Consider the following 27906-nt stretch of genomic DNA (forward strand, 5'->3'; position numbering starts at 1 on the left):
AAACCATTTCCACTAAGATTAGGAACAAGACAAGGTTGCCCACTACTCAGCACTATTATTCAACATAGTTTTGGAAGTTTTAGCCACAGCAGAGAAGAAAAAGAAATAAAAGGAACCCAAATCAGAAACGAAGAAGTAAAGCTGTCACTGTTTGCAGATGACATGATACTATACATAAAGAATCCTAAAGTTGCTACCAGAAAACTACTAGAACTAATCAATGAATTTGGTAAAGTAGCAGGATACAAAATTAATGCACAGAAATCTCTGGCATTCCTATACACTAATGATGAAAAACCTGAAAGTGAAATTAAGAAAATACTCTCATTTACCACTGCAACAAAAAGAATAAAATATATATGAATAAACCTACCTAAGGAGACAAAAGACCTGTATGCAGAAAATTATAAGACACTGATGAAAGAAATTAAAGATGATGCAAATAGATGGAGAGACATACCATGTTCTTAGATTGGAAGAATCAACATTGTGAAAATCACTCTACTACCCAAAGCAATCTACAGATTCAATGCAATCCCTATCAAACTACCAATGGCATTTTTCACAGAACTAGATCAAAAAATGTCACAATTTGTATGGAAACACAGAAGACCCTGAATAGCCAAAGTAATCTTGAGAACGAAAAACGGAGCTGGAGGAATCAGGCTCCTGGACTTCAGACTATACTACAAAGCTACAGTAATCAAGACGATATACTACTGGCACAAAAAGAAAAATATAGATCAATGGAACAGGACAGAAAGCGCAGAGGTAAACACGCGCACATATGGTCACCTTATCTGTAATAAAGGAGGCAAGAATATACAATGGAGAAAAGACAGCCTCTTCAATAAGCGGTGCTGGGAAAACTGGAGAGCTACATGTAAAAGAATGAAATTAGAACACTCCCTAGCACCACAAAAAAATAAACTCAAAATGGATTAAAGACCTAAATGTAAGGCCAGACACTATAGAAGTCCTAGAGGAAAACATAGGCAGAACACTCTATGACATAAATCACAGTAAGATCCTTTTTGACCCACCTCCTAGAGGAATGGAAATAAAAACAAAAATAAACAAATGGGACCTAATGAAACTTAAAAGCTTTTGCAAAGCAAAGGAAACCATAAACAAGACGAAAAGACAACCCTCAGAATGGTAGAGGTAGAAAATATGTGCAAAAGGAATCAAAGGATTAATCTCCAAAATTTACAAGGAGCTCATGCAGCTCAATATCAAAAAAACAAACAACCCAATCCAAAAATGGGCAGAAGACATAAATAGACATTTCTCCAAAGAAGATACACAGATTGCCAACAAACACATGAAAGGATGCTCAACATCATTAATCATTAGAGAAATGCAAATGAAAACTACAATGAGGTATCACCTCACACCAGTCAGAATAGCCTTCATCAAAAAATGTACAAACAATACATGCCGGAGAGGTTATGGAGAAAAGGGAACCCTCTTGCACTGTTGGTGGGAGTGTAAATTGATACAGCCACTATGGAGAACAGTATGGAGGTTCCTTAAAAAACTAAAAATAGAACTACCATATGACCCAGCAATCCCATTACTGGGCATATACTCTGAGAAAATCATAATTCAAAAAGAGTCATGTACCACAATGTTCATTGCAGCTCTATTTACAATAGCCAGGAGATGGAAACAACCTAAGTGGCCATTGACAGATGAATAGTTAAAGAAGATGTGGCACATATATACAATGGAATATTACTCAGCCATAAGAGGAAATGAAATTGAGTTATTTGTAGTGAGGTGGATGGACCTAGAGTCTGTCATACGGAGTGAAGTAAGTCAGAAAGAGAAAAACAAATACCGTATGCTAACACATATATATGGAATCTAAAAAAAAAAACAAAACTGGTTTTGAAGAACCTAGGGGCAGGACAGGAATAAAGACACAGACGTAGAGAATGGACTTGAGGACAAGGGGAGGGGGAAGGGTAAGCTGGGACGAAGTGAGAGAGTGGCACTGACATATATACACTACCAAATGTAAAACAGATAGTTAGTGGGAAGCAGCTGCAAGGCACAGGGAGATCAGCTCAGTGCTTTGTGACCACCTAGAGGGGTGGGATAGGGAGGGTGGGAGGGAGACACAAGAGAGAGGAGAAATGGGGATATATGTATATGTATAGCTGATTCACTCTGTTTTACAGCAGAAACTAACACACCATTGTAAAACAATGATACTCCAATAAAGATGTTAAAAGAAAAACAAAAACTAGAAATAAAATCTAGTAAGTCTTCTATTTGGGACCCTATGAAGTGAAACTTCTGTCTGAAATATGTAAACTACTATTTAAGTGTTTGCTATTAAGCTTACATTCTTTCAACAAGCAGTTACTGAACCGACATTATTTCCCACATTAGATATTTGGAACAAAAGGAACTGTTTATAATCTAGAGGAGAAGAGACAATTACAGTATAAACAAAAAATGAACCAGCTACTGAAGTAGAATAACTTCATCGTTATTAATAATAATGATTAACTGTTCCCTCTCTATAAGATAGGGTGAGTACAATCGTCAAGCACACTTTCTGGCTTAGTTTAAGTAAACAAAAGCTATACATATCACACACTCCTGAGGTGACTGTGCCAGAGCATAATTTGAACTTGAGTAAGATCACTAAAATGTGATCTTATGGAAGATCACTGAAGATATACACACTAAATGCTCTGCTGCTACAAAGCTGGGCCTCACCTGGTGTTCTCTGCCTCAGTGAATGACACCACCCTTCATCAAAACAGGAAGGCAGAAATCTAGGGGCGATTCTTGGTACCTTCTCCACCTCTCCTCCACACTTTCCTTACATCCATTCCAGTACAGTGGTCAAGAGTGCTGGCCATGAGTCAGCTAAGAGTCTGCCACTTTCCCGCTTGGCAAGTCACTGAACCTCTCCGAACCCTGGCAAGTTACTGAACCTCTCCAAACCTCCTAATCTATGTAATTGAGATGGCAAATTCCCACATTTTACAGTTGCGATGAGGATTAAGTAAGACAGTGTAGAACCTGCCACTTAGTAAATCTTCAATAAATGTTAGTGATCACTCATTACCCTACCAATGCATTACTACAGCTTATTGATTTTTCCTCCGCAATATGTGGCTGATCCGTCCATTTCTGTCTTTACTCCCCCATCTTGTAAGTACATGTTACCACCACCTCTCATCTGCACTACTGCAGGTCTCCCCACATCCATTTCTGTTTCTCAGATCCATACTCCACACTGCAGCCAGAGTAATTTTTCTTTTCTTTTTTTTTTAACATCGTTATTGGAGTATAATTGCTTTACGCTGTTGTGTTAGTTTCTGCTGTATAACAAAGTGAATCAGCTAAACGTATACTTATATCCCCTCCCTCGGACTAATTTTTCAAATACACAAATCTGATTATGTCACTTGCTTTTCTCCCTTCGGTGTCTTCCCATTGCTCTCAAGATAAAGAATAAAAGCCTTAGTACAGTGAAAAGGCTCTGTAAGACTTGGCCCCTCCCTACCTCAGCAGCAGCATGTCCCCTCCCTGTCTGCACAGCACTCCTTTTTGCCTAAAGTCTGTGCAAATTCTCCTTCCTCTGTCAAGGGCTCTCTTCTTCCTACCTCCCCCGCCTGGATTTCTCTAGAGCTTCACTCAAACAATCCGTCCTCAAGAAAGCCTTTCGTGGCCCCCAATCTAGGTCTGATCACCCCTTTCCCACATTCCTAACACTCCATTCTTTCCTTCATACATTTATCACAACTATAATTAAGTATGCAATTATTTGTTTAATATATGTCTCCCAAGCAGAAAGAAGGGGCCAGGAAGGGCAAAGTTCACCTAGGTGTGCCTAGTTCACTGCTGGATACATAGAGTGGGTGCTGAACAAAGAGAGGTTGTTTTCTCTATTTCAAAGGTAAGAAAACTGAGGCTCAGGGAAGTTCAAAACAAAACTCGCCCAAGGTCATAGCAAATAAACTTAGTAGGTAGAAGAGCTCAGATTAGATGATTCTAAACTTCATCCTCCTTTCACCACAGCAGATCACTGTCTCTATAACAGCATGAGAACTTTTCACATTAGAATGCCAAAGTTTAGAGGCAACAGAACTGAACTTGTCGATTTTTCCCCTTTGAAATTAATAATTAAAAAAAAATAAGTCTTATTTAAATGGTAAAATTGTCATTAGCTTATTATTATTTCTGTATCAATCTTTCTCATATAAGGATTATAAAACAATGGATGATATTACATTAATAGAATTCATGCTATAAATTCAGTTACACCTGCATACATTTATAACAGTTGTATGGTCTATATTATGGAACTATAGTTCAGATTATTTTATAGTAAAATATCTTTCTGAAAATAGAAAGGAATTACATTTGGGTATAGAGATGCAATACACTGATTTTACAAAAATGTACTAAGTGCATGGAGAAAAAATTAAGATTTATAATTTTTAAAAGAATCATTCCTTCAATTACAATTTCAAAAAAAGGAATACTGAAAATACTCTCAGCTTTCAAATATGATCAATATTAGACATCTCAGTGAAGATAATACCATTGTGCTTCAGTAAAAAATAGAAAAGAACATAGAAACCCTGGGAACAGGCAGGAAGACCAAAGGGGGGGGGGGAAGCATATCTAAGGTTAATCAACGATTATATTAAAAAAGTGTATTATTTAATTCTTTCATTTAATATGAATGGGTGTTCCCATTTACTTTACCTGTAACCACCGATAAAGTGCCTCCAGATGTTTTCTACATAGTAAATATTCACATATTTGAATATGTTATTGAGAGACTGCTAAGGTCCCTCCCCTACTTTCACTAATCTCATTCAAATAAAAACCAAACCAATAACAGCTAATATCTATTTTAGTTTTATTCCTAAGATCCTAGAGGCGTAAATTAAGGGAAAACAGCACTACAAAATGAACTGTCCAACAATAGAATCAATATCTGTCACATATAAGTAATAAGCAGGTAGGAAGGAAAATAAGACAAACTAGTTTTAGTTTATGTGGGATAATCCTGGGATATATTTAAATTGTTTGAGGGTAATGTTCATTTCATACATGAAAGGCAATATATTTAGAAGGTCCAAGAAAAAAGTTCTAGGGTTAAGACTTGATGGAAAAGGCTGTATGAGATCATCCTGATAATGTATTTTGCCTGGCTGACAAAATTAAAAAGCAACTGAAAAAAAAGTAAGGGCAACTATACAACCACAGAATTTAGGTAATAACCTTATATGCTAGAAATTTTTAAATCTTGTTTTTGACATAGTGCCCCTGTGCCTAAATTCAACGGAATTACATGATTCTGTGAATGTTTTCATTACTATTTACTAAAAAGTACATGTAATATTATAAACCTGAAAGCTTTTAAATTTCTGATTTTTCCACACTCATTTCATAGGTATTTAAATATGTTACTAGTGCCAGACATTAAAATTATAGTTGACTCTGAGCAATGAAGGGGTTAGAGGTACCGAACCCCTATACAGTCAAAAATCCACATGTAACTTTTGATACAACCAAAACTTAACTTCTAAAAGCTTACTGTTGTCTGGAAGCCTTACTGATAACATAAATAATATATTAAAACATATTTTGTATGTTATATGTATATCTATGTATATTTTATGCATTCATGACACACCTAACTTTTTCTTAATTTTTGTGATTTTTCTAGGCTGTGCGGTTTGTCTGAGAGTTTTCTCAAATCTCCAAAAGAGAGTCACAAATCTCCAAAAAATTTTCCAATACAATTATTGAAAAAAAAATCCACATATAAGTGGACCCACTCAGTTCAGACCTGTGTTGCTCAAGGGTCAACTGTGTTACAATTCTATTCAACATCATAAAGTAAGCATTAAGAATCTGGAAGACTGAGGAGAGCAAAAAGATTCTGGATTTCAAGAAGAACATGTCAAAAACTTAGTGTATATATATGAAAAGGACCAATAAAGTTTGGATTATAAACCTGCTGCTTAATAGGATAGTTACTAGCAACATGTGGCTATTGAGCTCTTGAAATGTGGCTGATGTGACAAAGAAACTAAATTTTTTAATGCAATTAATTTTAATTAAAAATTTAAAAGTGATCCTTAATTTAGTTCTGAGAAAACTTTTAAGTATGTTTTGAACAACCTGGGTATGAGAATTTAATTTTTTAAATGTAAATTTTATGAAATTAAGTATAGACCAAGTACTTCTAATAAAAATTTAGTATTTGAATGTGCTGTAAGTATACACAGTGGAATTTTGAAGACAGTACAAAAAAAGAATGTAAAATATCTGACTAGTATTTTTTTATGTTACATGTTTTATATTGATTACATGTTGAAATGGTAATATATTAGCTCTAATGGGCCAAGTAAAATACAATTAAAATTATTTTCACCTGTTCTATTTTTTTTTTTTTTTTACTGTAGCTACCAGAAAATTTTAAATTATATATGTTGCTTGTGTTATATTTCTTTTGCAAAGTGTGGATATAGACAGTTAAATTGCACTAGAGCCAAAAAAAAGCCTACAAGATGGTCTACTGCCACAACACTGGGAACTAGGAAAGACTGACGAATATTTAAATGAATATGTGTTAAGTGATGTTAGTTAGAAACTGTTCTGCCTTGAAGAAATATAATTGGTCTAGTACCAAAAATAACAGCAAAACGTTACCTTTTTGTCTTCCCACTCCTTGACTGAGTTGTTCTGCCCATTTGGAAACTGCAACACACCTCCAGTGCTGGCAGATAACAGAGGAGGTTGAACCTTGCTAAGGATCTTTGAGCAAAGCCTGAGAGAATCTGTGAGTTCAGTCAAGTGCAATGTCTGGAGGTGGCTTGTCAGAGCAGATATCATCCTGAGCAGCAACTGGGGCAAGTGTTCTGTCTGGATTTCAATATAAGTCTCCTGAAAATAAAAGCGAAGTGACAAAAGTTTATACAGTGTATAACTCCAAAGTTATGTTATTTAATTTTTAATTTATTAATAAATAAGAAAAAGAAATAATTTTACTCATTTTATATGTACCATGCTCTTAATTAACATTGTATGGTCATTTATTATTAATGACATAAAATTTCTATTCCCAAATTCTCAATTTAAGTACTTCGAAGCATGTACTACAAAAGAACCCCAGTTTTATCTGTTACATTACTGAAATTATAACATAACAAAAGTGAATACAATCAGTTAAAAACAAAACAGGCTGAATGTCATACCTGACACAGCACCCTCATACTTCTAGTAGGCTTCAAAATGAGAAAGCAAAGAATTGAGGAGAGAAAAGGGGAAAAGATTTCCAACAGTCTTCATTTAATAGAATCATTAATGAATACAAATGCAGCATTAGACTATTATATACTAAACATGTAAGACTTCAATAACATGCAATTATGAAATATATTCCATGTATTATATAAGAATTGTATATGTATTACATATAATGTATGTCAGAGGACAAAACACTTCAAAAATTTTATTTAAAATGCTATACCAAAAGGGGGGAAATCAATTTAATTTAAAAAATGATATTTATTTGAAGATGAGGTCTATTTCCAAAATGAAATATTTGAACTATGTTATTACATTTCCTCAATATTTTTTCACCAGGGTGATCTTACCAAAGAAACTATATCCAACAAAAAATCCACCAGTAAGCAGAAATTGGTCAGCTGTAATTCAGATGAGTCGTTAACATCTCCAGGCCCACTCTGAAGTCTGGCATGCTGTGTCCTCCTAAAAGGACAAAATTCACTTTATCAAGTATCCTATCAAGTGATGTGAATACATGTGATGATATCATTGCTCTTTAAATGAGTCATATCAACATTGGGATGCACACGGTTAACTTCTTGTGATGAAGTATGTTCCCTTTCCCCTAGGACACTACTGTATCTCTCCATGGAAAATTCCCAAAGCAAGATTCCTAGGCTGAACCTCTCCCTATGACACCCATCCTGAACTTCCAAGTGTTCTGGATGGTTCTATTTGGGACTTATTTCCTATTTCTCCCACTACAGATCTCATCTCCTAGTTAAAATGGACTATTTGCTACTTGATTTCTAACCTCAGGGCCTTTGTTCATACCAACCTGTCCCCCTGGATAGGCACCCTCTCCCAGCCTCATTCTCTCACATACAGAATGCAGCCATCCTTCAAATGGTACCTCCTCTAAGAAGCCTCTTCTGATACAAGTAGTAGAGGTTATTCCTCCAACAAATATGCACATTAAATCACATTAATCCTATCTGCCCATACACTGCCCTACACTCTGAAGACACAAAGTAAGAATATGCTACAGTCCCTAGCCAGCAAGAAATATAAGCCTATAGACAAATAACCTAACATGTGATAGGGTAGGAGAAGCTGACTCTGATGGGAGATTTGAGGGAGTCATAGAAGGCTTCTGAAAGGGGGTGACCTCTTTATAGGACCTTACCAGATGGACTAGGGAGAAGAATATTTTCGAAAAAATAACATGAGTGAAAGCTCAGCAGCATCACTGAAGGCTCAGTTAATGTTGTTCAAGGAATAGTCCAGGTTAGCTAGAGAAGGGTATATGTGTATGTTTGTGAATGTGAAAACAAAGTAGAAACCTGGGCCAGGGCCGGGTGGTGAAAAGACACCCACAATTCCTCTACATTCCTACCACATCTTAATCTCTCTCTTAAGGCACCCATAACCTTTAGTTTAATACAGTACTAGGAATATGCATGAGCCTGTCTTACTTGTTCCTGCTGTGAGCTCTTTGAAGACAGGCACTGTCTATATGTCTAGCATAGTGCCTTTCCACTGGGTGCGCAGTAGCTGTTCAATGAGTAAGCAAGCAACTTTCTAAATCGTTAAAGGGATTAATTTTATATTTATAAAAGACTTCTAATCCCAAGATCATAAATGCTTACTTGTTGACTCTATGCTCCCAAGGCTTGAGAGGTTAATCTGCTGCTGAGAGAATTTGGTCTAGAATCCAGACAGAAATTCTACCCAGGTTCACTAGTATTACTGGGTTTTCTGAGCATTTTTTAAGCTTTACAACCTAAGGAGTGGATGATAATATGGGCTGGTTCTATGTTTTTAAAAACATAAAAGTGACCGAGGACCTTTTTGTTATTCAAAGTGAGAAGCATTTTGGGAAAGTGTGCTGAGGCACCAGCCACAAATTTGCTACTTTCTCTGCAACAAAGAAAAACTGGATTACTATAGATTGGAGAGGGAAAATCTTTCATCTATGCTGGTGATTGAATAACTCATCTCTAAACTCCTTTTCAAATCTAAGATTATACAATCAATGATTCTGTATTCTAGAGTGACATGGTAGAGACAGATTATGGCCATTAAATGATAGTTGTCAGTAGTAGTAGTAAAATGTATAAAAGAACATTCTTTTCATTAAACTCAAGAACTTAAAAAAAAATAACAAAGACTGGCTTTGAATGCTATTAAATGAAAATGAATAAAACAGTTTAACGTACCTACAACATTCTTCAAACCAACGTGCAACATAATCCCACATATAATAAGGCTCAAAGGAATTAAAGAGAAGGTTGGCAGTTTTAATCAGTTCTGCTGTTTTCTTATTTTCCCTTAATTTACTAAAAAAAAAGAAAAAACAAAAACTGATAAATATAACATCTACGTTTTCAAATTTAAATGTGAGTGGAATGTTGTTAGGGGAGTACATATTCCTAAGTATTTGCTAGAAAACTTGCTAGTGAGAATATTGCAACAAGTAATTTTTATCTACTGTCACTTTATCACTTTATGTGTAGTTATTTTTCCAAATTTGAGTTTTCATAACTCAAATGTATGATCAAGATCAGAAATTAACCTTGCATAAGAAAAATAGCTGTGCTTTCAGCAGAAGAACAAGAAGTTCTTTTTGAACTATTCTGAGAGCCTGATGGTGAATTTGGCATTAAATTCCTTTGTTTCCCTTGACACATATAAACTGAGTGATTTTTAAAAAATTAATTAATTAATTAATCTTTGGTTATGTTGGGTCTTCGTTGCTGCGTGCGGGCTTTCTCTAGTTGTGGTGAGCAAGGGCTACTCTTCGTTGTGGTGCGCACGCTTCTCATTGTGGTGGCTTCTCTTGTGGAGCTCTAGGTGCACGGGCTTCAGTAGTTGTGTCATGCAGGTTCAGTAGTTGTGGCTTGCGGGCTCTAGAGTGCAGGCTCAGTAGTTGTAGCACATGGGCTTAGTTGCTCCGCGGCATGTGGGATCTTCCTGGACCAGGGTTCAAACCCATGTCCCCTGTATTGGCAGACGGATTCTTAACTACTGCGCCACCAGGGAAGGCCCGGTGATTTGATTTTGACAGCCTTGATTCTGAAAGAATTTTCTCTGCTTTCCTGTACTATTCAGGATTTGTTTGAGAAAGGTTAAGTTTATCTTGGTGAGTTTCAATCAAATTATTATTTTTAGGTTGAAAAAAACAATAACAACAAAAAGAAGTAATCCTGTCAATAGCCACTTTTACTGTAATTCCATCAGGGAAAAATAACTTCGTTATTTCAAGTGGGAGCCCTCTAGCCCATTAAATACCCACCTAACTACCATCTCCTGTCACCCTTTCTAACAATTAAAACAATTATTTTTCTATATAGTGATGTACTGTCAATACAACTAGCATGTTATAGCACGAAAGGCTAATTAAATACTCTATGGGACAAAATAAATTATCAGGCAGTGTACAGAATGAAACAGAGTACAAGGTTAGTCAATATTAACGGCTCAAACAAAAATCAGAGGGGATTATATTTATCAGAAATCAAAAACTGTCTTAAAAAGTTTTAATATATAAAAGTATGCTTTAGGAAAGCCCAGGTTATCTCCAAAGTGTCACCAAGGTGACACTAATAAAATGCAAAGTGAGAATTCCCTGGCGGTCCAGTAGTTAGGACTCTGCCCAGGTTCAATCCCTGGTCAGGGAACTAAGATCCCACAAGCCACGCAGTGCAGCCCCCAAAAATTAATTAATTAATTAATAAAATAAAATTATGCAAAGTATGTAAAAGAAATTGTTGCCTTGGATCCTTTGTCATAATGATAAATGAGACTGGAAAACAGGTAGGCTCCTTAAAGTAGAGAAGAAATGAAAAAGTAAGACTTTGTCAGCATGTATCTACCACTGACTTAGAGAAGAGGATATGCTAATGTTATATGACTTCTCCCACGGATTAAAAAAAAAAATGTGTATATATACACACACACACATATATATATATAGAAATAATTTGAAAGAAGAAAGAACCATCACTTGAAAAAAAGTCTTTGAAGAACACCTAGTGCCCTCTGATTCATTTATTTCTGTGGTCAAGTCTTCTTCTGATCTATGCTTTGGTCTCCTGAGTGTGTCAAGGCACCAGGAGGGCACTACCCCGTGCAAACTACCAGGCCTGGTTACCAAGCAAGGTACAGCTTTCATTATTAACTGACATGTGGAAGCTAATCTCTTGTGAGTTTGATAAGTGTGAATGAATTCCCTGGAATCTGTATCTTCACATTAACTGCTAAAATTTAGTTTTCTAAACTGGTGAGGCTGAGAACCAACCCTGGAAGGTGGTGGCACTGTACACACCACTCATGCTACACATGCCTGTTTGAAAGGTCAGTGCAGTTAATTATGAGAGTTCACATTACTAAAATATAGCGATACTTTAAATCAAACTCACTCATTCGTAACACAAATTTCATATAGCAATGTCTACTTTACAAATATTAATAAAGGAGGACCTTTGTGCCATGCTTAATTTTTTGGTAATCCACCTGCTTAACTGAGCATGATCCTTGCTGAAGGGCGGTTCCATCTGAAGATCCAATTCTGCTTTACACTGAGAATACAATGTTCTAAACACTTCAATGAGGACGTCTTCTAGAATTACAGGTCCTAAAATTAATATACACATTAAAGACAATAATTAATACTACAAATCATGATTATCTACAAATTGGCACAATTAAAGTATGCTTTAAAACAGGTATTTTGAAAAAATAATGTTTTTTCCAGAAGTGAAACTAAACTTCACATCCTGAGAGGCTAACAGTAAAATAGCAAAGAACTGAACAAATGTTTATCTAACTATATAGGTTGATGTAATAGAAATGACAAAATCAGGGAAACTGGTTTTGCCAGTTAATAGCTCTATTAGCTTGGACAAGTTATTTAACTTCTTTCAGCTTTGGTTTCTTCATGCAGAATGAGGATAATAGCAAACTTATGGGACTATCAGTGTAAGGGTCAGGAAAAATTCTGTCAGATGGGTAGCATGGTTCCCGGAATATAATGAGTACTCAATGAATGTAACTTATATTACTATTATTAATTAAAATAATACAAAGGTGCACAAGGCTAAACTTTACTGCTATAAGAGACGCCAATCTCCTCAGAAAACTTCCTGAACTTCCATCTATTACCATGTAATAGAGCCACTGGTACAACTCAAGTTATTTTTATATTTAAATGTTTTCATTTTTCTTTTAAGAGCTGGTGAGAGAACTTATGCATATTTGCTAAAACTTCTGTACATTAAAAAAAAGAAGAAAAAAAACTTCTGCACATAATTTAATAAAACTACATAATTATTTCACTTTATCATTGCTAATATTTTCAGTTTTTCTTAATTTCTGTCTCAGGTGCCGTAACTATCTTCCCAAGAGATCTAGTATATAAGAAGTACACAGTGAAGAAAGGGAAAACACATACAACAAAGGGGATGTGGGGAAGAAGGTTGAGGGGTATGACTAAAATACTTTTGCTCAAATCCTTGAATTCTGTGAACTATAAGATAGTCATGACAGATCATCAGTGTTTCGATTTCAGTACCTTAATCAGGATTAAGAGGGGCTTAGAGAGCACCTTTAAGGTGACTCCTCTGCTACCTACGTAGTACAGGGTAGACATATGATAACATACCAGCTGAATGTACATCTGTATCTTCTTAATGTTCTAGAGTGAATTTTAGGTAAGGAATTGTTGAGAACCTGTATTTAAAGGCCACCTCAAAATACAGAAATTTTTCTAAGTAATGACTTTGTCTTATATTTATCATGAAGCAATACAAAACAACCACATATGATCTTACGCCCTAGGATAGTTAGGATAGTATATATTACCTAGCTCAGGTTTGTCCAGTAAACTGATTAAAATACGAAAAGGTTTTAGATCCTGCATTAAAGTGCTCTCTTCTCCAAATCCATTCACTTGTAAGATCCCCACCATCGCCTTCAAAGAAGAAAAAGTACATTAGTCATTTAAGTAAACAAATTCAAAGATTTTTTCTTAAGAAAAATATTTTTATATACAACCATATGTAAACAGAGATTTACATCTCCTATTGCTTTTCTGAAGTTCTTTTGCTGAAGTTGGCTTTTTTCCTCTGCTGGGGGAAAAGAAAAGTTATATTCATTTCTCTTGACAGAAGAAGAAAGGGCTTAACTTTTCCACCTTTTTTTCTAGAGAAAATGTGAAGAAAATCTAGAAAAATAAATTCATGAATTATCTGATTTCCTAAAAGATAAAAATGTTCCTCTTGACTGTCAACATGCCCCAAACTATCACTCATTATCATGGCAGTATCTACTATTATGCAATTATTTCCTCATTAGTAACTCAAAACTGTATTCTTATAACTTCACTTATTTCAAACTGTTTCAGATACCATGTACTCTCTCAGTTTAAGATATCTTGAATAAATTTAATTGAAGTAAAAATAATATGAAATAAGCCTATAGATCATTTTAATATTTCCATTACAAAAGTAGTTTTAACATTTAAATTCTTGTTGCAACCCAAATTTCCCTGGAATTTCAGAGTAAATAACACAGGTCCTGGCTCATTTTTGGAAGAGCTCCAACTTCCATAGGGCAGACAGGTGAGAAGCTGCAACTATGTTGTGATGAACTCATGAAAACAAAGTAAATGAAGAAAAAGATCTCAGGACTTACACAGAAGTGAGTCTAGCTTACCATTACTTACTTATTTCATTGCAGCCATTTGCTTGTTACAGTCATTCTTAGGAAGTCTGTGAGTCTTGTCTCCACCCCTTCAACTGTAAATTAATTCAAGGCAGGACTTTGTCTTATTTGTTATTTGTTGAGTAACTACAGTGGTCACGGAGTAACCAAAAAATAAAATGAAAGCATCCATTACCTGAACCAACAACTCTTTTGAAAAGGTAGTGAAATAGTAAGTAGCGTGTTCTTCAGGATTGCTGTGTCTTGTGCTTCTGGGTCCTATGATAGCACCGTTGTTATCAAAACCTCCATGGAAACAAATTGTAAAATAAATTAAAATGGAATTCTTAAAACTGTTGTTCACTAAATACCAAAACAGCAAATATCTCAAAAACAGCACTAAACACTTACCAATTAGTAGCCCAATCAATGTCAGCAAGAGAGATCATTTTAGATAGTTTAATAAAGGGAAACCAATTCAATACATAAGTGAGTATCATAGTAAACTTCCAGAATTATCTTGGTTTTTTTCAAACAGTGAAAGAACTGAAGATTCAGAAAATCCAAAATAAGTTATATTGTGTCTTCTCACTCTAGGCAGTAAAGAGTTGTGAAGACAGGCCAAACACTCACAAAAAGTATGGAAGAACAAAGTGTACACAATATTTTACTGCCTGAGTGGGAGACAGGTACCATGTGTGGGACAGGAGTACTAGTCCTGATTCCTTTCAAGTTTTGGATATTACGTCATTATTTTGATTATGAATTTATCCTTCTTTGTCTACATACTTGGAGTATAATAGCCTCAATTTATAAAGGGAAAAAAATCTTGTCAAAGGGAACATGACCTATAGATTAAAACAGCTTCTTCAACTAAGAAGCTTTTGAGATTTCTTCATACCATACACAACTCATACTGTCTTTATTTTTATTATCTATTTAAGTAAACTTTTAGTTTCTTAATTTAGGACATACATAAACTTGATAATACTTATGTATGGAAAATTTCCCTTCATCCTTTCCTAGCTAAGACCACACACATCAAACACTTACCGAGAAGCCAGGCATAAAGTCTTCGGTTCAGGGACATATCCCTCCTTAATACTACGTGCAGGGCTGCTGACAAGATCCTTATCATGTCTGGTCGAGTGGCCTGCAATAGTTGGGAATGTGGTTGTACTTAATCACATACAAAAATATATTACTTTCTTTCCTCTTTAAAAAAACAATACCTCACAGTACATTCAGAACTTGAGGGTTTATGAGGTACTTTCACACAACATTATCTCATTTGATCTTTCAAACACAGGAATTATTACTTCCATGTTACAGATTAGGAAACAGAAAAGCTGGATAACACAGCTATTTAGTTGCATACCTAAAACTATAACTGAAATAGTTTAACCTCCATTTTAAAGTTTTTTATCCTATCCAATATTAGCAAAATCTGTCAGAAACAAAGAAATTGGAGCCAGAAGGGACAGACACAAGAAAATAATATGCCTTTAGTCTTTCACATTCGTAGTGGTGTCAACTGACTATAAATAAACTCTTCAGAAGTTCACTATCTTCATCAATTCCAAGTCTTTCATTTCTTGTTCTTTTTAAAATTTTTATCCTGTAGTATTTCAAACACAGAGAAATACAGAAAACAATATAATGAACCCTTTTTGTAACCATCACCCAGCTTTAACAAATCTTAATTTCTTTTTTTCATTTTACTGAAGGTCTTTTAAAGAGAAATAATTCACTTTTTTCTTTGCCTCTTTCCTAATAGCCTTAATTAGATGTTTAAAATATGATTTACTAAAGGAGATCTGGTTTTAGCTAAAAGGGTTCAAGTTAAAAGAAAAAAGGAAAGCAGTTAATTAAATTGCTGGCAATTTTAAGAATATTACTAGATAATCACTTTAGAATAGAATTTGGGAATTTGAGCATTAGAAGGTAGGGTAGAAATCACCTAGTCTCACAACCACTTTAGAATAAAGGACCAGAGCCTCACAGGGCCTAAGTACTTAAATGCCTTGTTGGTGCCCAGCTGATAGTGAATGCACCTCTCCTTAATCAGACTACCCAACTTTTTACTACACCATGCTTTTTGACAGACAGTATTAGAAAGGAATTCACCCAACTTGCTTAGTTTAAAGGAATCTTAGAGAAATAACTGACATGTTACAGAACACAGATCATCAACAGCTGCCAAAATACAGTCACGCATCTGAACACAGATGTCTTCTATTCACCTAAGCAATTCTCAAACGGCGGTTCCCACACTCCTGGGGATCTCTAAGAGCCTTCCAGGAGGACCACAAGGTAAAAAAAATATATAAAACAATACCAAGATGTTATTTGCCTTTTTTGATGTGTTAACATTTCCTCTGATCATGCAATACTGGGTAAAACTGCTGGCATCTTAACACAAAAAGAAGCAGTACCAGCAGTGGCATCCACTGTACTTGTAGTCATTGTATTTTTTACTGTTATGTATTTACAGTAAAAGTCAAAAACAAAAAAAGAAAAAACATTTTCACTTAAGAATGCTGATTAAACAGCAAACATTTATTTTATTAAATACTGACTCTTGAGTACCTGCCTTTTAATATTCTGTGTAATGAAAGGAGTATACATAAAGCACTCCTACTGTAAACTGAAGCATGATGGATGTCTCGAGAAAAAGCATTTGTGTGACTATTTGAATTGTGAGGTGAACTACCAGCTTTTTGTCACAGAATATCACTTTTACCTGAAAGAATGACTGATACGATCTATGATTATTCAGGCTTGGACACCTGGCAGACATTTTCTCAAAAATAAACAAACTGAGCCTGTCACTTCAAGGGAAAACAATTAATATTCATTATTACAAATAATAAAATTTAAGCTTCCAAGAGAAAACTAGAATTTTGGAAAATTTGTATTTGGCTTGAAATTATATTGAACTGAACCGAACTGGCTTGAAAGCTTCCCAATACCTAACAAACTTTACTGATGAGATCAGTGGTGATACTAGTAAATGTGATTGTTGTTGTGTTAACACTTGGGACATATACATAATTCAGTAAAACAACACTTTCCAAACAACCAATCATGATGTTACAAAAGCATGTATGGGTAAAAGATCTATTCAAAGTGCAAGACAGACCAGTGGATTTTAATGAAACACACTATGAAAAGTTCATTGATATGGTTTTAGACTTCATATTACAACTAATTTTTAAAAAAACTATGGCTTGTTGAGTTTTGGTGTAGTATCAAAGAAAAATATACTATTTTAACAAAAAAGGCTATTGAAATACTCCTTCCTTTTCCAACTAGTATCTGTGTGAGATCAAATTTTATCCATATACTTCAATCAAAAGAAAAAAATCACAACAGAGTGAATGCTGAAGTAGATACGAGCATTCTGCTTTCTACTATTAGACCAGACATTAAAGAGATTTTCAAAAAATAGAAAACAATGCTAATCTACTAATTTTTTTAACGTGTTGGAAAATACTCTCATAAAATATTATTTGTACTCATGTGATAACTTTGTTATTGTTATTTTAAATGAATTAGTAAATATTTTAAAATTTGCCAGTTTTAATTTATAATATGATAAACATAGATAGATCTAACCTACATAAGCAAAAGAATTTTTAGGATCCTCAATATTTTTAAAGAGTGTAATGGGGTCCTGAAACCAAAGAACTCCTGATCTACCTATTTAACCTCAGATACATGTAGGTCACAGATATTGTCACAAGATATGAGAAGTACTAATGTCTTCCAATCTTATTTTGAGAGAAAAACTTACTTTCCTAAGAAAGTAAGAAGTCACTTCTTGATTACTACTGACATCACTACGTATTGCTAATATGGAAAAAAATTCTATTATAATCTCAATTAAAGGTCTAACTTCTAGAGATTAGGGTCAACTTTCCATAAAATTAATAAAGAGAGTCTAATAAACTTGTAAAGTGCTAACACTCCTAACAGCAATCACTCTTTTTGGGATAAGTTAATGAAGGCTCTCTTAAATTACCATTACAATCAATACTTGTTATGAGTTTATTACATGCAAGACATGGAAAGGAGGAAAGTGGGGAACAAAGAATACTCTGTTATGATCCTTTGATCCTTTTTCTAAGGTAATCTAATAATATGGTATAGTAATGGGGGGGAAGAGTATTAGAATTGGTCTGGGTGGAGTATGTACTTTTAAAAAAACATATTCATCACAGCTATTGTTTTCATAATACAAATTACAGAAGGAAGGCAGAGAAAATCTTTTTGGTTGGTAGGGATACAGAGGTGGTAGAGTAAGAAAGTACTGAAAGAAGCTCAGGCTGAAAAAAGGTTGAGAAGTACTGGTCTAGTGAGATGACATTGTTCGTGTCAATTAAAGTCTACCATGACTTAATTCTTCAGATCTTGCTGAATCATCTATCAGTATATTGAAGGACTAATAGCGTTGAAAGTTTGAAAGGGAAGAAAACAATGGGAATGTTTAACAGTAAAGGTTAATAAGTTTTTTTAATAAACATTTTAGGCTTTTGAGCCACATATTTCTTTGCCATAATCTTTGTTTTCTTTCTTCTTTCTTTCTTTCTTTTTCTTTCTCTTTCTTTTTCTTTCTTTCTTTCTTTCTTTCTTTTCTTTCTTTCCTCCCTCCCTCCCTCCCTCCCTTCCTTTCATTCATTCACATCTTTATTGGAGTATAATTGCTTTACAATGGTGTGTTAGTTTCTGCTTTATCACAAAGTGAATCAGTTATACATATACATATGTTCCCATATCTCTCCCCTCTTGCGTCTCCCCTCCCTCCCACCCTCCCTATCCCACTCCTCTGGTGGTCACAAAGCACCGAGCTGATCTCCCTGTGCTATGTGGTTGCTTCCCACTAGCTATCAATTTTACGTTTGGTAGTGTATATATGTCCATGCCACTCTCTCACTTTGTCACAGCTTACCCTTCCCTCTCCCCATATCCTCAAGTCCATACTCTAGTAGGTCTGTGTCTTTATTCCCGTCTTGCCCCTAGGTTCTTCATGAGTTTTTTTTTTTCCCTTAGATTCCATATATATGTGTTAGCATACGGTATTTGTTTTTCTCTTTCTGACTTACTTCACTCTGTATGACAGACTCTAGGTCCATCCACCTCACTACAAATAACTCAATTTCGATTCTTTTTATGGCTGAGTAATATTCCATTGTATATATGTGTCATATCTTCTTTATCCATTCATCTGTTGATGGACACTTAGGTTGATTCCATGTCCTGGCTATTGTAAACAGAGCTGCAATGAACATTTTGGCACATGACTCTTTTTGAGTTATGGTTTTCTCAGGGTATATGCCCAGTAGTGGGATTGCTGAGTCATATGGTACTTCTACTTTCAGTTTTTTAAGGAACCTCCATACTGTTCTCCATACGGGCTGTATCAATTTACATTCCCAACAACAGTGCAAGAGTGTTCCCTTTTCTCCACACCCTCTCCAGCATTTATTGTTTCTAGATTTTTTGATGATGGCCATTCTGATTGGTGTGAGATGATATCTCATTGTAGTTTTGATTTGCATTTCTCTAATGATTAATGATGTTGAGCATCCTTTCATGTGTTTGTTGGCAATCTGGATATCTTCTTTGGAGAAATGTCTATTTAGGTCTTTTGTCCATTTTTGGATTGGGTTGTTTGTTTTTTTGATATTGAGCTGCATGAGCTGCTTGTAAATTTTGGTGACTAATCCTTTGTCAATTGCTTCATTTGCAAATATTTTCTCCCATTCTGAGTGTTGTCTTTTCGTCTTGCTTAGGGTTTCCTTTGCTGTGCGAAAGCTTTTAAGTTTCATTAGGTCCCATTTGTTTATTTTTGTTTTTATTTCCATTTCTCTAGGAGGTGGGTCAAAAAGGATCTTGCTGTGATTTATGTCATAGAGTGTTCTGACTATGTTTTCCTCTAAGAGTTTGATAGTGTCTGGCCTTACATTTAGGTCTTTAATCCATTTTGAGTTTATTTTTGTGTATGGTGTTAGGGAGTGTTCTAATTTCATACTTTTACATGTACCTGTCCAGTTTTCCCAGCACCACTTATTGAAGAGGCTGTCTTTTCTCCATTGTATATTCTTGCCTCCTTTATCAAAGATAAGGTGACCATATGTGCGTGGGTTTACCTCTGGGCTTTCTATCTTGTCCCATTGATCTATATTTCTGTTTTTGTGCCAGTACCATACTGTCTTGACTACTGTAGCTTTGTAGTATAGTCTGAAGTCAGGGAGCCTGATTCCTCCAGCTCCGTTTTTTGTTCTCAAGATTGCTTTGGTTATTCGGGGTCTTTTGTGTTTCTATACAAATTGTGAAAGTTTTTGTTCTAATTCTGTGAAAAATGCCATTGGTAGTTTGATAGGGATTGCATTGAATCTGTAGATTGCTTTGGGTAGTAGAGTCATTTTCACAATGTTGATTCTTCCAATCCAAGAACATGGTATATCTCTCCATCTATTTGTATCATCTTTAATTTCTTTCATCAGTGTCTTATGATTTTCTGCATACAGGTTTTTTGTCTCCCTGGGTAGGTTTATTCCTAGGTATTTTATTCTTTTTGTTGCAGTGGTAAATGGGAGTGTTTTCTTAATTTCACTTTCAGATTTTTCATCATTAGTGTATAGGAATGCCAGAGATTTCTGTGCATTAATTTTGTATCCTGCTACTTTACCAAATTCATTGATTAGCTCTAATAATTTTCTGGTAGCATCTTTAGGCTTCTCTATGTACAGTATCATGTCATCTGCAAATAGTGACAGCTTTACTTCTTCTTTTCTGATTTGGATTCCTTTTATTTCTTTTTCTTCTCTGATTGCTGTGGCTAAAACTTCCAAAACTATGTTGAATAAGAGTGGTGAGAGTGGGCAACCTTGTCTTGTTCCTGATCTTAGTGGAAATGGTTTCAGTTTTTCACCATTGAGGACGATGTTGGCTGTGGGTTTGTCACATATGGCCTTTATTATGTTGAGGAAAGTTCCCTCTATGCCTACTTTCTGGAGGGTTTTTATCATAAATGGATGTTGAATTTTGTCGAAAGCTTTCTCTGCATCGACTGAGATGATCATATGGTTTTTCTCCTTCAATTTGTTAATATGGTGTATCACACTGATTGATTTGTGTATACTGAAGAATCCTTGCATTTCTGGGATAAACCCCACTTGATCATGGTGTATGATCCTTTTAATGTGCTGTTGGATTCTGTTTGCTAGTATTTTGTTGAGGATTTTGCATCTATGTTCATCAGTGATATTGGCCTGTAGTTTTCTTTCTTTGTGACATCTGTGTCTGGTTTTGGTATCAGGGTGATGGTGGCCTCGTGGAATGAGTTTGAAAGTGTTCCTCCCTCTGTTATATTTTGGAAGAGTTTGAGAAGGATAGGTGTTAGCTCTTCTCTAAATGTTTAACAGAATTCGCCTGTGAAGCCATCGTAAAAAATCATTCTTATCTTGCAGGCTGCTTGCCCACCTCTCTACTGGTAAGTTCAGACTACACCAATATGCCACAGCAGCCGTTTTTGTGAAAAGCCAGAGGCAGAATAAAGGCCCTTGGCTTAAGGATGGCAAGTCTTAAAATAGAAACTGGGGGTGGTTTATGTCCCACCCGTATAAATATACTGTTCCTATTACTAGGGAACAGTATAGGCAATGAAGTGTAAGATTCTTCAATTATTAGTAACTCAATTTCAACCTGAATAAAGTAATAAAAGAAAAATTTGAGCATGGCCAATTATAATGAAAATTCACTAGTTATCTACTAACCACAGCTCTTACAAAATCCCAAATAATAGTCTTTTCTGCTAATGACATTTTAGAAACAAACTTACTTTTCCGAGGTAAAAGTTTTCCATTTCTTATTACATTTGTTAGGTATGTAGTTCCACCATTCTGAATACTTACACATTGGCGCTCTAAATTGCTCATCATAATTTAGAACTCAAAAGAATTTAGATCACTTCCTTAAAAAATGAGGATAGTAATTAAATTAAGTTCCAGCTTCATTTACGATTTAAGTGAGTTATTCTCATCTGTCACGAAAGTACAGTTGACCCATGAACAAAGAGGGGGTTAAGAGTGTCGACAGTTAATGGAAAATCCAAGCATAATTTCAGTCGGCCCTCCATATCCACAGTTTCATATCCTAGGATTCAAAAAACCATGGATTCTGTAGTACTGTAGTATTTACTACTGAAAAAAAATCTGCATATAAGTGGACCTGTGCAGTTCAAACCCTTGTTCAAATTTCAACTGGACTAGAGAATGTCAGAGTAACTAAATATTTGGCTTTCAAATTACAGCCAACTCTGCTAAGGGTCTGACATACATCCCCCAAATCACCAAACGAAGAAAAGATGACATTAGGACAGAGATAAGAGCTAGGTAGAAGGCCTGGGTCTCAGAGTCTTGGCTTACTCACAGCTAGCAATGAATAACAATACCTCTTGCTTTTTAAAGGTTAAAACTTTTTTTTTAAAGGTATGAAATAATCTATTTAATTCTTCATATTCTTATCCAAATCAATAAATCTTATTTTCCCCAAAATTTCACAAATTCCACTCCTTAAAAAGGGAACTTGTTTTCTATGTACTTACTGGTTTATAAAACAAGAGAATACAACTTAAATCCAATTTTAAAAATAACTACACATCAGGAATCTATGAATGTCTAAAGAATGCCTTATGTTGATACTGGCATTACTGTTTTACCTGACTCATGTGGAATGGAAAACAGAAGAGTATGAGGTCCAGTGTGCTTCTCTGTACCAGTACACTTGAATCCTGCACCGAAGTGCTTACCGCTTCTACCTAAAATAAGAGAGTCTTTAGTATCTATTGTGTATTACCCTGGGAAATAGTTACCATGAAAATGTAACAATGCTTCATTTTCCTCAAAAAACAGAAGTATGTTTCCAAGTTTCTTTTATCACTAATTACACATTTGTACATTGTTTTGAATAGGTAAATATAATAGTTTAAAATTAAGGAGCACAAAAGAGTACATAGCCAAAAGGTTCACCCCCATCTGTTTCCAACCACCCAGTTTTGTTTGTGTAAACAATCAAGAATACCAGTGAATACTTTCTGCAAATATAAGTAAAAAAAAAAATGCATGCATAATCCCAAACTCTGCCTTTTTCATTTAACAACATACTCTGCAGAGCTTTCCTTAACACTACATAAAGAACTTCATTTTTTATATCCAAAGAAATACTTCCTTTCATAGATGAATTCTTATTTATTTAACTAGGCTCCTAATGATGAACATTTATACTGCTTACAACCATTTACTATTGTAAGTAATGTTGCAATATACTTACATAATATACAAGCACACCTACAGGATAAATCTTTCAAAGCAGAATTGCCAGATACTGTGATATACGCAGTTGCAATTTAAATAGTGTAATGCTTTGTCTTAAGGTTATGTATATTTATATTCTCACCAGCTCTGTGTGACAATTTGTTTTTCCATGTTAACCCACACGTTTCTTGTTTTTGTCAATCTGATATATGAAAATGGGTATCTTCATACAGTTTAAATTTTTATTTCTCTTCTTACAAATAACACTGAGAATTTTTTCGTACCTTTGAATTATTTTTATTTCCTTAGGTTAACTTTCTGTTCAAATCAATTTTCCTACTTGACTGTTAATATTTACTTATTTATTTACGTAGCTCTTTGAATAATAAGGAGGTTAGTCCTTTGACTGTGATGTATTATAAACAGTTATCCAATTATGGCACTTGATTTTTAAAGAAATTTTAAAAAATGACTTCTTTAAAACTTCCATTAAGTCATTAAAAGGAAATGTAACAATACATTTGGAAAATAGTTTGGTAGTTTCTTATAACCTTAAAACATATATTAGGAGAAAATATAAAAGTAAATCTGTTTGAGCTTAGATTAGACACAATTTCTTAGATAATATCTAACACCAAAAGCACAAATGACAAAAAAGAAAACAGATAAATTGGATTTGATCAAAATTAAAATTTTTGTGCTTCAAAGGACACTATCAAGAAAGTGAGAAGACAACTGAATGGGAGAAAATATTTTTAAATCATATATATGACAAGAATTTAATATCCAAAATGTATAGAGAACTCCTACAACATAACAACAAAAAGAGAAATAAACCAATTTAAATAATGGGCAAAGAATTTGAACAGACATTTCTCCAAAGATTTAAAGATGGCCAATAACCACAAATACGTTCAACATCATTAATCATTAGGGAAATGAAAATCAAAACCACAATGAGATAACACTTCAAACCCATTAGGATGGCTATAATAAAAAAGACAGACAGTAACAAGTATTGAAATGGATGTAGAGAAAAGGGAACCCTCGTATATTGCTAATTGGAATGTAAATCGGTACAGTAACTTTGGAAAAGAGTTTGCCAGTTCCTCAAAAAGTTAAACACAGTTACCATATGACCCAGTAATCCCACTGTTAGGTGTATATCTCGAAGATACAAAAACTTATGTCTACACAAAAACTTATGCATGAATGTTCATAAAGAATTATTCCTTAAGAGCCAAAAAGGAGAAGTAACCCAAACTGTAATCAACTGAATGATGGATAAATAAAATGTGCTATATCCAAACAGAATATTAATCAGCTATTAAAAGGAATGAAGTACATGCTTCAATATGAACAAATCTTGAAAATATTATGGTAAGTGAAAGAAGCTATTCATAAAAGACTACATATCATATATTTTATTTATATGAAATGTCCAGAATAGGCAAATCTATAGAAACAGAATATAGACAGTGGTTGCTAGGGACAGGAGTGAGGGAAAATGTGATGTGATTAATGGTACAGATGGGGTTTCTTTCTGGGGTGACGAAAATGTTCTCAAATTAGTGGTGATAGTTGTACAACTTTGTGAATATACTAAAAACCACTGAACTGTTCAATTCAAAAGGATAAATTTCATGGTATGTGAATTATATCTCAATAAAGCTGTTATAAAAAAAAGTTAAACATATATTTACCTTATAAAGCAGGAATCCCATTCCTATGTATTTTCTCAAGAAATAAGGATATATGTCTGGATAAAGAAGATGTGGTACATATATACAATGGAATATTACTCAGCCATTAAAGAGAATGATGCCATTTGCAGCAACATGGATGGACATAGAGATTATCATACTAATGCTATTTGCAGCAACATGGATGGACATAGAGATTATCATACTAAGTGAAGTAAGTCAGACAGAGAAAGACAAGTATCATACGATATTGCTTATATAAGGAATCTTAAAAAAATGATACAAATGAATTTATTTACAAAACAGAAATAGACTCACAGACTTAAAAAACAAACTTATGGTTACCAAAGGGGGAAGGTGGGGGGAAGAGATAAATTAGGAGGTTGGGATTAACATATACACACTACTTACTTAAAACAGATAACCAACAAAGACCTACTGTATAGCACAGGGAACTCTACTCAAGATTCTGTAATAATCTAAATGGGAGGGCTTCCCTGGTGGCGCAGTGGTTGAGAGTCCACCTGCCGATGTAGGGGACACGGGTTCGTGCCCCAGTCCAGGAAGATCCCACATGCCACAGAGAGGCTGGGCCCCTGAGCCATGGCCGCTGAGCCTGCATGTCCGGAGCCTGTGCTCCACAACGGGAGAGGCCACAGCAGTGAGAGGCCCGTGTACCGAAAAAAAAAAAAAAAATCTAAATGGGAAAAGAATTTGAAAAAGAATAGATATATGTATATGTATAACTGAATCATGTTGCTGTGCACTTGAGACTAACATTATAAATCAACTATATTCCGATATAAAATAAAAATGTAAAAAAAAGAGGGACTTCCCTCGTGGTCCAGTGGTTAAGAATCTGCCTTCCAATGCAGGGGATGCGGGTTCGATCCCTGGTCAGGGAACTAAGATCCTACATGCTGCGGGGTAACTAAGCCTGCAGCCTCTAGAGCCTGTGCGCCACACCTAGAGAGCCTGCATGCCTCAACTACTGAGCCCACATGCTCTGGAGCCCGTGCACCACAACTAGAGAGACCACACCCTGCAACTATTGAGCCCATGCGCTCTAGAGCCTGAGTGTCACAGCTGGAGAGAAGCCCGTGTGCCGCAACAAAAGATTGCGTGTGCCACAACCAAGACCCAACGCAGCCAAATAAATAAATATGAAAAAAAGAGAAATAGTTGTAAATGGAAAAAAAAAGAACATATGTCTATATAAATAACTGTATGCAAATGTTTATATTAGTTTTATTCATAACTGCCCCAAACTGGAAAGAACTCAAATGTTCATTAATCAGTGAATGAATAAACAAACTATGGTATATTCATACAATACTACATAGCAATATAAAAGAACAAACTATTGATACATGCAAAAACATGGATGATTCTCAAACACGTACAAAGTGAAAGAAACCAGACAACAGCTAACACTGCATGATTCTATTATGTAACATTCTGCAAAAAGCACAATCTACAGGAATAGAAAATAGATCAGTGTTTACAAGGACTTGGGAGTGTAGGGGAATGAGAGTGACTACGAAGGGACAGAAAAGAACTTTTTGGGGTGATGTAAATGTTCTCTATCTTGATTTTATAGTATGTATATATGTATATAGTATGTATAGTATACTATAGTATGTATAGTATGTATGAATTTGACAAATGACTGTATGTATTTGTCAAATTCATACAACTGTACACATGAGTTAATTTCAGTGTATGTTAATTACACTTTAATACATATAACCAAAAATCTGCATAAAAATCTGTCATTTCATAATCATGTGGGGAAAAAGTAAAGGATGATTAATCACAACCTTTTTTTTAAACATTTCAAAATGACCCTTAAGGGATTCTTTGTTTTTCACTCCTTGCTCATTTTAAGAGTACAGCACTCTACAGAGATAAAAGGTTTCCTTCTGTTCTTAACCTTGAAATTAAAAAGTATAAGCAAACAATCAATGTGATTTTTTTCAACTATCTTTCACTATCTGCTTTAGTAATACATCATTTTGCATAAATCCCATACAGAATCTGGCTATCACTTTGTCTAAAATCTGTCTTTCCTATAAAGAAATCTATGATCCAACAGAAGGTACACTTCGAGATAATATAATGAATGTGGCTATGTTAACAATGGTCTAATCAGTTAGCAAGATGGTAATAAAGACCATTTATTTGCTTGAATAACAGATAATAAAGATAACATATAAATAACAATTCCTTTTCCATGAAAAAACTTTGTAGGTTTTCAAAAGAATAATTAGCAACTATTTTGGTCTTTAAGTTTCCTTGATGAAAAATGTAAGCTCCATGAAAACAGGAACTTCGTTCGTGGCACGATTCTCAATATCTGGAATTTTGTGTCTGGCTATAAAGAAGTATGAGTTAAATGAGCAACCACATGTATACCTACCATTAGCTCGATATCACTGCCAATTATATAAAGCTGATCTTCCATGGAAAGCTTCCTGTTCAAATGGGCAAGAACATACGTGATTCCAGGTAAACGCACAGCAGGACTGGTTAGAAGGCTACCCCAGAGGGCACTGTAGAATGCCGACTGGTCCACTGCAGTAGCAACCTTTTCCAATAATGTGTTTGTTCTGAGGTACAAAATAAAGTGGTTGAAAAAGAGAAATATTTAGTTTCACGATGTTAAACACAAATCATTATCCTCTCCCAGAATGTATGAAAGCATCCCTGCCGTAGTCATATGTTCCATAGATGGGAAGAAGCATACACGTCAGAGTCAGAGAACTGGGGTGTAAGTCCTGGCTCTCCCAATTACTAGCTGTGTAATCTGGGGAAATCACTTAGTGTTTCTTCAGTTCAGTTTCCTCAACCGTAAAATGAAGATAACAACAAAAACACCAGCACAAGTCCCATCTGCCTCAGTGGGT

General features: G+C 34.9%; 1 protein-coding gene across 3 annotated transcripts in view; it reads right to left on the reverse strand.

Moving 5' to 3' along the window:
• DOP1A (DOP1 leucine zipper like protein A) overlaps window positions 1-27906 on the reverse strand; it is a 110368-nt gene that overhangs the window by 47068 nt on the left and 35394 nt on the right. For all 3 annotated transcript variants that reach the window (XM_060030284.2, XM_060030281.2, XM_060030280.1), the window contains exons 5-13: window positions 27416-27609; window positions 22703-22797; window positions 15031-15130; window positions 14174-14283; window positions 13138-13246; window positions 11791-11911; window positions 9495-9614; window positions 7644-7758; window positions 6697-6930 (exon numbers count right to left, since the gene is read on the reverse strand). In XM_060030284.2, coding sequence (XP_059886267.1) covers window positions 6697-6930; window positions 7644-7758; window positions 9495-9614; window positions 11791-11911; window positions 13138-13246; window positions 14174-14283; window positions 15031-15130; window positions 22703-22797; window positions 27416-27609 — 1198 coding nt within the window. The remainder of the gene's footprint in view (window positions 1-6696; window positions 6931-7643; window positions 7759-9494; window positions 9615-11790; window positions 11912-13137; window positions 13247-14173; window positions 14284-15030; window positions 15131-22702; window positions 22798-27415; window positions 27610-27906) is intronic.

Source organism: Delphinus delphis, chromosome 14 (genome assembly GCF_949987515.2).
Source record: "Delphinus delphis chromosome 14, mDelDel1.2, whole genome shotgun sequence".
Lineage (NCBI taxonomy): Eukaryota > Metazoa > Chordata > Mammalia > Artiodactyla > Delphinidae > Delphinus > Delphinus delphis.